The sequence below is a fragment of the Gymnoscopelus braueri genome (assembly GCF_963280865.1).
Source record: "Gymnoscopelus braueri genome assembly, chromosome: 13".
NCBI lineage: Eukaryota > Metazoa > Chordata > Actinopteri > Myctophiformes > Myctophidae > Gymnoscopelus > Gymnoscopelus braueri.
In genome coordinates, this window is record NC_137615.1 from 53,115,539 (window position 1) to 53,129,624 (window position 14,086).

The 14,086-nt window shown below is 39.2% G+C and overlaps 1 protein-coding gene across 2 annotated transcripts in view; it reads right to left on the bottom strand.

Annotated features, from left to right (window-relative positions):
- The window catches only part of glyr1 (glyoxylate reductase 1 homolog (Arabidopsis)), a 43,711-nt gene that overhangs the window by 12,732 nt on the left and 16,893 nt on the right, over window positions 1–14,086 (bottom strand). For both annotated transcript variants that reach the window (XM_080447328.1, XM_080447327.1), the window contains 3 exons: window positions 13,562–13,612; window positions 1,542–1,615; window positions 319–418 (listed from right to left, as the gene is read on the bottom strand). In XM_080447328.1, the coding sequence (XP_080303454.1) occupies window positions 319–418; window positions 1,542–1,615; window positions 13,562–13,612 (225 nt within the window). The remainder of the gene's footprint in view (window positions 1–318; window positions 419–1,541; window positions 1,616–13,561; window positions 13,613–14,086) is intronic.

The following is a 14,086-nucleotide window of genomic DNA, read 5'->3' on the forward strand; positions in this document are numbered from 1 at the left end:
TTCATTCTTATGTCACTGTGGTATACAGTACTTTCAAATTAACAAAATTATGAACCAGTAAACAATAATAATAATGGAATAATTTCAAGAGACAAGGGCTGGGAAATTAACCAAAAATATATTGAAATTTACAACCAATAACTGAGTTAATCTTACTCATGTATGTAAATTGATTAATCTAGGAGCCGTTTTTTTTTTTAAAGCATTGTGAGATCGTGTAGATCTGCAATTTATTTTGCAATCGAGGCAAACGTTTGAAATAATCTAGAGATGAAGACCCTAGTATTGGGTACAGATGTCATGTCATTGTCCAGGTACCTTTTCTGCGGTGCGGTTCCACACGGTGACCACATGACCCATCTTTAATAGATTCGAAACAATGCCACTTCCCATCAGCCCCAGCCCCAGGAAGCCTATCCTGGAGAACAAGAATGAACCCAAAACTCAGTCTGTTGCTGAAGAATACAGGAACCATGTGAAACATGTTATAAGGTGCTTCCATGCTCCTTTACTCACTAGCACTAGTGAGTGATATATGGAACTGTATCTATATATATGGAACTGTGCACACTAGCACCAAACAGATCAACAATAATTACACATTTAGAGGGGAGAGTACACATATCTGCACATTATATTATGTTGGTTACATATAGCAGCAACAATAGATAAACTAAATGCTTGGAAATTGGACATTGAAAAACATTTTGACAAGATTGGAATGATGCATGTTTTAAAAACTTTTCTAATACATTTGGTTGACAACGGTACTTTTTAGTCACAAACACCCTTTCAAGTCCCTTTAAGTGCCAAGCACTGACATACACACAAATGACTTTATATGGACAGCAAACCAGCTTAAAATTGTGGATTTTGGACTTCTTCAGGTCAAAACACTCTCTAACATTAAACATTTGGCAAAGTGAGCTTAAGAACTGTATCCGTTTGGAAAGACTAATATGCATAGCTATGGGTAAGCGGAAGGATTTTATCCAGCTCCCAGAACCATACATGAACACTATAGAAACTGGGCCCACTGGCCTTACCAGAAAAGACAGGAAACTGTAAACAATACTATGTTTTGTAAGAAAAATAAACTGTCAACAATGCATTGTTTTGTATTTGTTGTTTTTTTTACTATTTTTTACTCCAATAATGTTGTATATGAGCTTTTAAACTTATTGAATAATTGTCTTATTCTTCTCACTTTTTGGTTTACTCAGTAGGCAATTATACACAGCCAAATGTGTTTTGGATATAAACCAGTGTTTGGATTCAACTTCAAACCCCTAACACCACAGTGGTGGACAGGTACTTTACCCCTGCACCAACGGAGCAACAGTGTGTTTTTTAGCCAGTTGGTGGAAACAGTATAGTGTAGATAAGATTTGAGATTCGAAGGGGAGAACAGCCTGGAACAAATATTCTATCGTTACCGACTATGGATTATGATTGGAGAATGTTAAGGATCTATGACTTTGCTCAAAGACCCTCCAGACTTTGACTCACTATAGCAGCCATGAATGTGAACATGAACATACCTTTTATCTGTGGGTGTGATGCTACCGTTGATGGCCGTACTGTCTGCTGCTTGGATAGACGTCGACGTTGTGTCCTGAACAACCAAAGAGAACAGCTCAGATTTAGGGTCGTCACAATTATAACATTATACTTGACGATTAATTGACACACAAATAATTGTGATTTAACGATTTAAGTGTGTTTGAACATTGGAACATTAAAAAAATATATATTTCTGTAAAGGAAATTGCAGATATGACAAATAACTGAAAAATACAAAGAAATGACTGACATATTTAATGACTATCATTTCAAACTGTAAAAGAAAATAGCCGATGTACGAGCTCACAACGTGTCACATTATGTCAAATAATTGTGATTAGCCGATTATGTAATAATTGTGACAGGACTAGTCATGTTTGAAAGACAAACAGAGAACGTTCAACTTGCTTATTATTCAAAGCATTGTTAGAGCATTTAAATGTTGAAAAGACAACCCTGACAATACAAAAATTGTGAAAATGTAAGTGTGAGATCAAGAGTTGTATAATGTTCATAATCCGGCTAATCTCCTTCATATGTATTGGTCTTGCAGCTCACTGTCTGGTAATACATCTGTGCTTGTCTTTCAGCTGTCACTTCAACTGTCATCCAGTTTTATCCGATTTTGCAAGAGAAACAAACAACTAGGTCTATGAAAACAAGCCTTTAACACATTGATTGCCTAGATCGAGTCAACTCGTTTTTAGAATCCATCGCTTGATTGCCTAGATCGAGTTAACTCGTTTTTACATTTTTGGGGGAAAATTCCACAAGGGGCGACCTAACACAGCTTTGGAATGATCGATCGTCTCTCAGAGAAGAACAATGTGGATGTGACGTCATTCCAAAAAACGTCACTTCCATCCGCCCCAATGATGGGATTTTCAGAAAAACGGCTGTAACTCAGTTTCTTTTTTTTCCATTGAAAACCACCCGTTTTCAGCGGACCAAAGCTCCAAAATGGCGGATCACGGTTGGAAACTTGTTGTTCCCATGGATACACAGATCCTTCCGTCTACTCACAGGAAACTTTTTCCGTGTGTTTTTTTTACACAATGTCGGTTCCACGGCGTTTCAAATATCATCGGATTGAGGTAATTATACGCCGGCACGGGGATAGAAAACTATGTTTAATATCTTGGCAGTCAATGTGTTAAGAAGCGATTAGGCCACACACACAGGGTGATACCCAGCAAAACACTTTAACCCTATAATCTACAAGTTCACAATGAGTCACATTGCAAAGCATTGTGAGCTTGTAGATTCAAAACATCTTGGGAAAATAAAGTTAAATATTTGGACATGTTTTTGAAACATTTTAACAACACAAATCTATGGTGGGTCCTTGGCACTAAACATTTTCAGATCGGGGGTCTGCGGACAAATACATATTAATTTGGGACATGAACATGTTTGAGAACCACTGATTTAAACAACAATTAGGAAGCAAGCCCAAAAAAACCACAACCAACAACTACCAATATTTACGAGCAACTTCACAGAAAACAAGCTTGGTGCTTAAAAGCCTTATTTATACTACGTCATACAACAGTGGCACTCGCCGAAAATAGACGATCTACAAACTCACGATGCGATACGTTGTGAGCTTGTAGATTGGCTCTTTTCAGCCTAGTACAAACCAAAGCCTATAGGTTGTTATACCTTTACAACCGGGAAAGCATCCTTGTCACTTTAGATGTTGCTATGTATATAGCAACATCTAATATATTACATTAAAACTTAGGTTAGGATTTAGAAGGCGTTTTTCAAATGGGCCTCAGGTCTAAATGGGTTAAACATGATGCTGCGTTCACACTCTAGCAGCCATAAAAGCAACAGGCTTTTCCAATGGAAGCCAGCAGTGACATGAAGCTACCAATAGGGTTGTCAGGAGGATCATGACATTTTAGGCTTCGTCCACACGTACACGGGTATTTTCATAAACGCAGATTTATCGTTTTCGTTTTTGTAAACCTCCGCGTCTACACGGCCCCGTTTATAAAAATCTCTCTGTCCACATGAAAACGCATTAAGACGGTAAAAACGCAGCTGTCATCGCGAGACTGTCTATTCACAGCGGTCAACAACTGTAGTCTCGCGATGACAGACAAATATATCTTATTATTAAAGATTTATCCAGGAATTAAAATGCTACGTCAATGCTGCGCCATGCCATTCGCTCCAAATGACACACTTCAGTTTTATTCATGGATTACAAAGGAAATAATGAACTGATTGCAATAATATAAAATTCTCTCAAATCAGTAACAGGTAGGTGATACAGATGTGTCCATCAAATATGGTTTTATTGAAAGGAAATCCAAGGTTAAGAGCTTGGAATCCAACCTTCGGGGAATGTCTGACGTTGTGTTTTTATCACCGGTGCCAGTAGGCTATTATTATTATTATTGTTAATAGACAGGCTACTTTGCAACATATATGTTAGAGCAACTTAAGTGCTTGCAGAACATAACAAATTATTATATATTATTATTATTTGGTCCCTCCGTCCCTGAGTCCCGATGAGACAGACGAATCCACAGCGCCTATATTTATTTTATTAAAATGTCAATAAAAATATGTATTCTCTAAATATTAACACATCGACCGCCAGAGGTTAATCTCATAATGTACTCACCAGTGCCAAGGTGTTTTTGTTGTTTTTTAGTTTTTTTCATGTCGCCATAGATCTTGTTAAAATCCTTAAGATTGAGCCGTACAGGGTCTGTTTACATCCGCGACATCTCAACGTATCTCCCAGTGAAAATCACGTGTCAAACGGGGCATCCATGTTGTAGTTAGAGCGGATTACGTTAAACAGTGAAATGCGAGGATAAAAAACTACAGGAAGAGAATTGAGTTTCAGTTTCGTCTGTAGAATGGGAGCGGACGTGATCGTCAAAACCGGATCCCAAATAATTCCGTTTCCGGTCATCAAACCGGAAACGGAAGTGGATCAAAAAAAATCCGAAAGTGAACCCGGACATTTATAGCGCGAAAAGACCGTGGACCGTAGGGCTACGGTCTCGGCGCTTAACACATTGGCTGCCAAAGACGCATATCTGCGTTCTATTTAGGCCACATCCACACGGAGACGTTTTAAAAAATGTCACAGAGTCGTTTTCAAAAAGTTTACCGTACACACGGAATCGTCTCAAGAAATGTGTGTGTCCACACGAAACCACTGAAAACGCCACAAACTAAAAACGCTGTAGTATATATGCCTGGCCTGTGGGTGGTGCTGTGGAGGAAAGTTACTAAGTACATTTACTCAAGTACTGTACTTAAGTACAATTGAGGTATTTTTCACTTTACTCGAGTATTTCCAATTTTCAATACTTTTACTTCTACTCCACCACATCTCAGAGGAAAATATTGTACTTTTACTCCACTACAATTATTTGAACGCTTTAGTTACTAGTGACTTTGCAGATATAATCATGACATTATAAAACATTTATATTTATTTATTTGCCCTATTTTACATAGACTATTTAAAAATAGCCGATCTACAAGCTCACAACGCGCTTCGCAAGGCATTGTGAGCTTGTAGATCAGCTATTTTAAAACATTTCAGTACTAAGTATATTTTGATGCCAATACTTTTGTACTTTTACTTTGATTGAACTCAAGTAACATTTTGAGCACAGGCCTTTTGCTTGTAACAGAGTATTTTTACATTGTGGTATTGCTACTTTTACTTAAGTAAAATATCCGAGTACTTCTTCCACCCAAATGAATTTGACCCACTGGTCGAGATGCAGTGGTGTAAAGTAACTAAATACATTTACTTAAGTACTGTACTTAAGTACAATTTTGAGGTACTTTTACTTTACTGGAGTATTTCCAATTTTCAGCACTTTTGCTTCTACTCCACTACATCTCAGAGGCAAATATTATACTTTTACTCCACTACAACTATTTGAAAACTTTAGTTACTAGTTACTTTGTATAGCCAGGCTATTTTCATTATTATTACAAAACATACATTAACCACTTCAGCCCTTCATACATTTCGGCCATTTGAAAATAACCGTTGTACAAGCTCACAATGCGTCACATCGCGACACCTTGTAGATCGGCTATTTTCAAAATAAATTTACTTTTGGTACTTTAAGTACATTTTTATGCCAATACTTTTGTATTTTTACTCAAGTACATTTTGAATTCCGGACTTTTACCTGTAAGAGAGTATTTCTATATTGCAGTATTGATACTTTTACTCAAGTAAAACATTTGAGTACTTTTTCCACCACTGTCGAGATGCATCAGCTAGGTTGCGACCGTCGTCACTAGCGTCCTGGCTGAATTCAACCTGGTGTTTGTACTTTCTCTATTTACAACCCTTACATCTACATAAACGTTCAGATTTCAAATATAAAGTGCTTAACTCATGGCCATGGATGTTAAAATTCACTTCGAGTGGGTATAAGTACCCGTATCTTCCGTATTGTTCAATAAAAAGCATTTTAATCCGATCGGCAGGGGTGGGGGCACGGGGGAGGGGCGGGTTTAAGCGAGAGGTGGAGCTATAGCGTCATCGGTTCAGGAAAGATGCGTATTGCCGTATTTGGTTGTACACACGGAGACGCAAGGGTGGCGTTTTCAGATTTATTCACTCTGGGACCCGTTTTCAAAAATAAGCGTATTGCGGACCTAAAACACCGGCTCCGTGTGGCCAAAACGTGCAAACGATTAAAAACTTATGCGGTTTCACCTAAAATCGTCTCCGTGTGGATATAGCCTTAATTTCTCGCCTGGCTGCCAAAGACGCAGATCTGCGTTCTATTATTTATTTTTTTTCGTTTTTTTCTTATTTTTAGACCCAAAGACAAAGGAGATATGATATATCAAAGATTTAAACTCCTATCCACTTCATTGTTAACTTAAAACTTAAAAAATCTGTATCTCGGCTCCTGAGAATTTTTTTTTTCAATGGAAAATCTCTGGCAGTCTACAGCCAAAAATCTGAAATAATTCTGGCAGGAAATGAGTTAACAGTTGGATTTAACGGACCGTAGGACTACGTTCTTGGCGGTTAATGTGTTAATATAATAATATTTCCTGAATGAATGAACTTGGTAAAGTGTCTCGTAGGGTCGGGATGACATGTTGCTATAGTCATTAATTACCCCAACCAACATCGAAGCACCCGTGTGCATTAATCCTTCATTAATCCTCCTTTTATTAAATAAAATAAAAGTTTATATCAGTCTTGTAAACTTTCTATCTAATCTCTGAAGTGTCTATGTTACTTCTGTGTATCAATTATGATTTGATTACCACTCAATAAAATGCTATGTTGAAATGTATATGTTGAAATGTAACTTTTGGATCTGCGGCGCGCACGCACGCGCGTGCGTGCGTGCGTGCGTGCGTGCGTGCGTGCGTGCGTGCGTGCGTGCGTGCGTGCGGGTGTATGTAGGGGGGGTTGCGAGTTGCGACCTTAGGTCGCAACGCACGTCGCCTGCCAGCTAGGTCGCCAGCTACGAACAGTGTGCCAGGCTCCCGACCGACGCACGGACCCGTTTGAAAATACCCATTTAAGCTCCCATTGTGAGCTTGTAGATCTGTTATCTATAAAATATGGCTGAAGTGGTTGATGTATAGTTTATAATATAATAATTTATATCTGCAAAGTGTAGGATTATTATTATTATATTATTACTCGTTGCCTAGTCCAATACAAACCAATGCTTGAGTGCGCTCCAGCGGTGCGCCCACAGCCGTCTGTCTGTCTGTCTGTCTGTCTGTCTGTGTCTCCGCCTGCCTGCCTGCCTATCAAAAGTCCGCGGCCGTAACACGCACGCACGCACGCAGTTAACCCAGGCGTTATTACCACACGTACCCCCCCCCCCCAGGTGAATAAATAATAATAAAAAATAAAAAAAATGTTATCAAAACACATATGGTATAATGAACGTCAATTAATGTATTATCCCTATCCCCTAGCTGCCAGATTCATATTTACGCACACGCCAAACGCACTGCCTAATAATCAGATACTATATACTATATTAGGATATATATAGGCTACTGTCAGCTGACATCATAGCTAAAGCATTATGGCTACAGACAGAGCAGTCAGCGGTCTTTAGATGATAGATGCCAGATGAATAGAAAGATATTTAGATAGATTTATAGATAGATTTATAGATTGATTTATAGATAGATTTATAGATTTATAGATAGATAGATAGATACGTGTGTGTGTGTGTGTGTGTGTGTGTGTGTGTGTGTGTGTGTGTGTGTGTGTGTGTGTGTGTGTGTGTGTACAAGCTGTGTGACGTGCTGATAGCCTATTTTGTGGCCAAACTAGCAATAGAATAAATTTCCAATCTTCCAAAAAAAAAACAATGATCTCAGACATTTCATAAAAGCTAAATATAAGATATAACACCGGTGATAAAAACAATGTATTGACACAAGGAATTAACAGTCACACTTTTGTGGATTACAGTAAAATTGTAATGACAAATTCCAAGATGAACTCTGCAGCCGCACTGAGGCAATCCAAGCCGTCAGACATTCTCCGAAGGTTGGTTTCCAAGCTCTAACCTTGGATTGCCTTTCAATAAAACCATATTTGATGGACATATGTATCACCTACCTGTTACTGATTTGAGAGAATTGTATATTATTGTAATCAGTTCATTATTTCCTATGTAGGCCTAATCCATGAATACAACTGAGGTGTGTCATTTGGAGCGAATGGCATCACGCGGCACAAATTGTCTTCTTTGAATAGACTATCATCTTATATAAACACAATAGACACAAGGAATTGACACTCTCACATCTGCTGATAATAGGAAAATTATAATCACAGACATTCCTGGAGAATTAGAAGATAGAATGTTGTGTGCCAGGCTGTGGGTGTGTAACCAACAGCGCATTGGTTTATATTGTATTGGACCAGTGCGCAACGAATAATGTTAATAATATTATTATAATAATAATAATCCTTGAATAGCAAACATTTCTCCACCACAATAAAGAATATGATGAATGCACATATAGGCTATTATGTTGCATAATCCAATTAAAAATGTCTCTAAAAACATGGCCTGAGTACATTTACTCAAGCACTGTACTTAAGTACAAGTTAAGTAAACTCGTCCTAACTATCTTGTGGCCTCAAATTAGTATTTTGTGGGCTCGAAATACAAATTCATCCGAGGCACGCATTAGTAATTTGAGGCTGTCACAGTCACTCCAGCGCAAGGTGACCAGCTCCCCTTAAAGTTAATTAAACCATAACATGACATGTTGTGGATATTCAGCCAAACTAGTGTGATTGAAAACGTAGGCCTGCATTCTTCATGTCCTCAACTCAAAGTAAATGGTGGATTATTTCTTCAAATAGACCGTCGGCGATCACAGAGGCAGCGAGGTTACGAGGTAACATGGGTGATTCACATCCAGTTGTTTTAGTTTATATTGGATGTGATTTCTCCATCGCAATGCTTTCCCATCAAACAAAGTAGCCTATAGGTTAAATAGCCTTGCCTACTGTATAGATGTTTTACAGACAAACCATAGATAGACTATCTACTTCAGAACGACGTCAGCATCACCAGCTGGCTCCTGCCCAATGCGCAGCTCTCCACCGGAGCACAAACTGTCCTGCAACTTTTACTACACTCACTATTAAATGGTGATTATTGAATTAGCCTATGAGAAGATGCACACATTGACAAAAATATGTTGTGGCTCTTTGGATGCAAAAAAATATTCTATTGTTTCTCGACGTCATTGCTGACATCTCGCACCTGGCTGTAACTTTTGGTAAAGCCTTTTCTGTCAGAGCGCAAACCTTCCTACCTTATTGATTTTTTATTATAGTCCTATGGGTTTGCCAGTGGGATTACCATATTCTGTGACGGTCACGGTATAAACTTTCTTTTGTCAAGAATGATACCATCACATCGTACCGAATGGATTAGGTTTGTATTTTAATTTAACCCATTAATAGAGCAGTGCGCAATGTGCGCTCTGTTGAGACCTGACTGCTGCTGTTTTGCAAATAAAAAGCCCATAACACCATGCACATTCATGAGGGATAGTCTGCCCTGGTCAGAATGTCACAATCTGAACATTTATGGAGTGAGTGATTAATGAATGCTTAAACATTAATGGATAATGGCTGGTGTTTGGTGGGAGTTACCCATCTCCAATCTCCTGCTGAAGTCCTGTGATCAAAAACACACAACGTGAAGAAGAGCTCCTGCGCTTATTGCAATATAACTGTAGGCTACCCAAGTTGAGAGACCGCTCTCTCCATGAAAATATTCCAGCTAAATCCTTTAGATCTGTATGACTGTTATGGCACCTTTTAAATGGGTGAATGATTAACCATCTAACTTATAACATTGTAAATATGTTAGATTGTTTTTAAATCGCTTGATTTTAATTGCTTGTAGGCCAATTATGTAATTATGTCACTTGGAAATATTTGATAAATGAGTGCCTGTGTCCCACAACCCAGTAGCCTATTAAATGGCGATTTTTTAAAATGATGAAAATGCAGATTTGAATGCACATCACTTGTTGGGGTGCTGGGTTAAAAAGAGCAGCATGAAAAGGTCATTGTATGAAATTTACTGGAGCGACGAGTCTACACGTTTGATTTGATTGTTAATTATGATTGACAGAGTAACATTAATTTTGCAAAATGTTTCTTCGGTGCAAACTCAATTTTGTTTATTCATAGGCCTACAGAATATAATTCGTTCCTATATGTAGAACATAGCCTACCATTAATGGAAGACAAGTGTATGCGCGGTCAACATGCAATGACAGTGAGGAAAGGAATATTAAATAAATGATGTAGGCTATAGGCTAATTATTATATCATATTATATTATATTACAGTACTCTCAACTGCGCATGCTTATAATGTGAAAAACTCCGTTTACGCCGCCCACACGGCGACGCATAAACGCCGTTTTTAGAAATCTACACTGTGGCCGGAGTTTTCAAAAAGATGCGTTTACATGGACCAAAAACGCGTTTGCGTGTGGACGAACCCCCCAAAACGCATATAAAAAGCTACGTTTATGAAAATACCCGTGTACGTGTGGACGAAGCCTAAGTTGACAAGTAATAGTTGCACAAATAATTGCGATTAACTCTTTGACTGCGGTTGACTCGATCAATTGCTAGTTTGTCCAGTTGGCCGGCGACGCGTTAGACGTGCGTTCATTGTTTAATCTCTGATCACGCTATTCTGCTTATTTTTCATTCTAGGTTTCGAGTTCCACTTACTTCACCCACACCTGCATCCGGTTTCATGACGCAGATTCCGTTTCCGGTTTTAAAAAATTTTCCCCGGTCATTTTCGGCCAGAATAGGGAAACACACGTTTTTTCACACGGTATAAAAAACGAACGGAGAGGTCCACTTCTATAATCTATAGTCTGGGTGACTAACAGTCATCGCCGTCGTGTATCACATCGTAATTTTGGCCGATCGGAGAATCTGAGAACACGTCACATCCGGTTTGACGTATTTGACTGTTTGACTCTGTTTGTGGGGGGGGGGCAGCTTCATCAGCGAGCTGATGAAGGTGTCTATTTGCTGCTCTCTGCTGGTGGAACCATCGTATGTGTTCAAAACCGCAGCTAGACAAACTATATGAAAATTAAATAACAAAATAAAACACGACACTGGCACTGGGGGAGTACTTTATGAAAATACTCTGGCAGTCAAAGAGTTAACAATTTAATTGTGCGTTGTGGCTTTGAACGTTGGAATTTATACATCCAAATTTGGCTTTGTAAACAAAACCAAAAAAATGCACAGAGCAGATATGACAAATCATTTAAAAGTACAAATGGCCAAGACAGGACATATTTAATAATGTTATACTTTCTTTAAAAAAAAACTGCTAAAATAGAATTTATAAAGATGAATAGAAACAATTCTGACCATTAAACGGAATGGTTAGAAATGAGGCCTCTTCCTTACTTCCATCACTGGTGTTACCAATGATACTAATGAAGGCTCTGTTCCATTTGGTGTAGGACAGTGGTTTTCAAACGTTTTAATTTCAAGTACCCCCATAACTCTGCGAGAGTACAAATGGAAACAAATGGGTCCATGGACCCACAAGGGTCCATTTGGAACCCCTTCAAGGAACCATGAGGGTCCCTGGACCACACTTTGAGACCCACTGGTGTAGCAGAGTTTTTCCAGTGAGCCAACATGCACAATATCAGCACCCTGACTCTGTTTGACCAGAATGGAACAGAGCCTTCATTAGCTGGCAACGCTATTATGGAACTATAAAGGGCGTGGCTTTCCCCCTACTGGACTTGGGCGTTGTCACATTCTAATACAGCCCGAAAACCCCATTCCAGCACCTGCCTCAGTGGCTTGCCTCGCTAATCGCCTGTTTATTTTTATGTTTTGTTCCCTATGTTATGTAAATGTATTCCACCGTTTGTCTGTATGTTTTCTGATTTTATGTTTTGTGTGAGGACTGCGGATGAAAATTAGCATCTTTGCTAAATCCGGTGTATTTACGTCCATGTGACGTCCATTAATATGCTCTGTCCTGTCCAAATAAACAAATAAAGTAAAAAAAACTGCCAACCCCAACCTCCTGGGATCAAATTCTGCTACCGCCACTATTTTTTCAACAACCGCAGACTGTTTTTTTTCGCCGATAAAGTATAGTTTTTGACCATGACGGAGGTGCGCCGTCTCAAGCTAACTTGAGCCATGAGAGGTACCGCCGAGCGAGCTAAAGCGAGCAAGTTGCCGTGCCTAACGTTGCGAAGTTCACTTGAGCCGACTCAGCACTGTCCAAGTTATGTACCGATAGGCACAGAATCGTAAATCATGTTTTGAGGAGAGAGTTTGCCCCAACTGCCACTCAAAGTGACTACTGGCCAATCACAGCGCGTCATTTCCGGGGCTTTCCCAACTTCCCTGCTCTCAAATAGCTTGCATTGGCAACAACTATGAATGAAGCACGGAAGAGGCCCAATTTCTTTCCAATATGGCCGATGTGCAATATTGCAATTGTCACTGTGACACCTGTCACTGTGTAGCTGGCATGACACGCTACCAAAAAAAATGAATAATGTTTGCGCTGGACTCAACTTTATCCCAGAGCTCCAATGACGCAGTGAAGCGTGCCGAGTTGTTTTATTAAAAGGAAAAAAACACTCATGCTTGCCATTAATCAGTTCCCTGTTCTATTCAACCCTTCTCATTTTACGCAATCTAGCTTGAGCAACACTTCCAACAGCAATGTATCTGGCGACGCTTGGTAGCTTTTGTCGCCACTAGTTTGAATGCAGCATCACTGTTTGACAATCCACCCACACAAGGGACCTGGGAGCTTTACCACCATGGCTGGCAAGGCGTCTTAGTTTAACCCAGGGGTCTTTAACAGGGGATCAGGGACTCCTAGCCGAATCTTTGTGCGATAGGATCTTTATTTATTTTTTACATTAACCACTTGAACCCTAGCATCCCTATTCTGAGGGGAACATTAGACGAAAATAGCAGATCTACAAGGTCATAACGCCAAGCTCATAACAGCTTGTAGATCGGCTGTTTTTGGCAAAATCGGTTTGGTGTAGGGGGGAAAATAGAGCAGATCCAGTACAAGTTTAGTTTATGTCAAACAAGTCTATGGAGCCATCTATGAAATAGTTTAATCTGCAACACAATTTTACACAATATGTAGTGAGGGGTCGCTGCTTCGGCTCTCTCTCAGCTAAGGGGTCCTTGGCCTGAAAAACTTTGAGGACCCCAGGTTTAACCCACTGGAGACCTCACCTCGCCCGTCCTCATTTGGATTTGAAGATTCTCAATTATTTATGCAAATGAACAAAGAACATTATTCCTCTTTACTCTGTCCTTTGTACAACTGTCCTTGATTTGCGTTACATCTCCACGTTATGGTTGCCTTTATGAAATTCAATAAACATATCATACAAAAAGGCAACTGATGGCTGTGTGAATTAGGAGAGAAATCCTTTACCTCTTCAATGATCTTGAGGCGCTTGCTGATGGGTTCCATTGATGAGGCAGGCTGCAGAAAACAGAAGCCTTCAGTTAGTTACATCAGTGGTTCTCAAACTTCAACACGTCAAGGACCCCCAAATTGATAAATATTTGGCCGCGGACACCCATCTGAAAATATGTTGTGCCAGAGACACCCAGAAGCAAAGATTTGTGTTTAAAATTTTCACTAATGTTGAAGATTTTTGAAAAATAGCAGATCTACAAGCTCATATATCTACAATTTCCAATTACTCACCCTCTTACTTTTGCTGTTAAAATTGGTCTTCTATTAACTTCAATTAGTCAAATATTGGATTATTGAAAAAAATAAAAAAAAGCTTTGCGACGCGTTGTCAGCTTGTAGATCTGTTCTTTTCAGTTCTGAAGGTCACTTCCTGACAACGAGCTACACCGTTGTTCTATGGTGTATAAATCAGGCATTAACTATGGCAGTGGTTAAAAATTATTTTGGGGGGTCTCCAGATGATTAACTTAAAGTGTA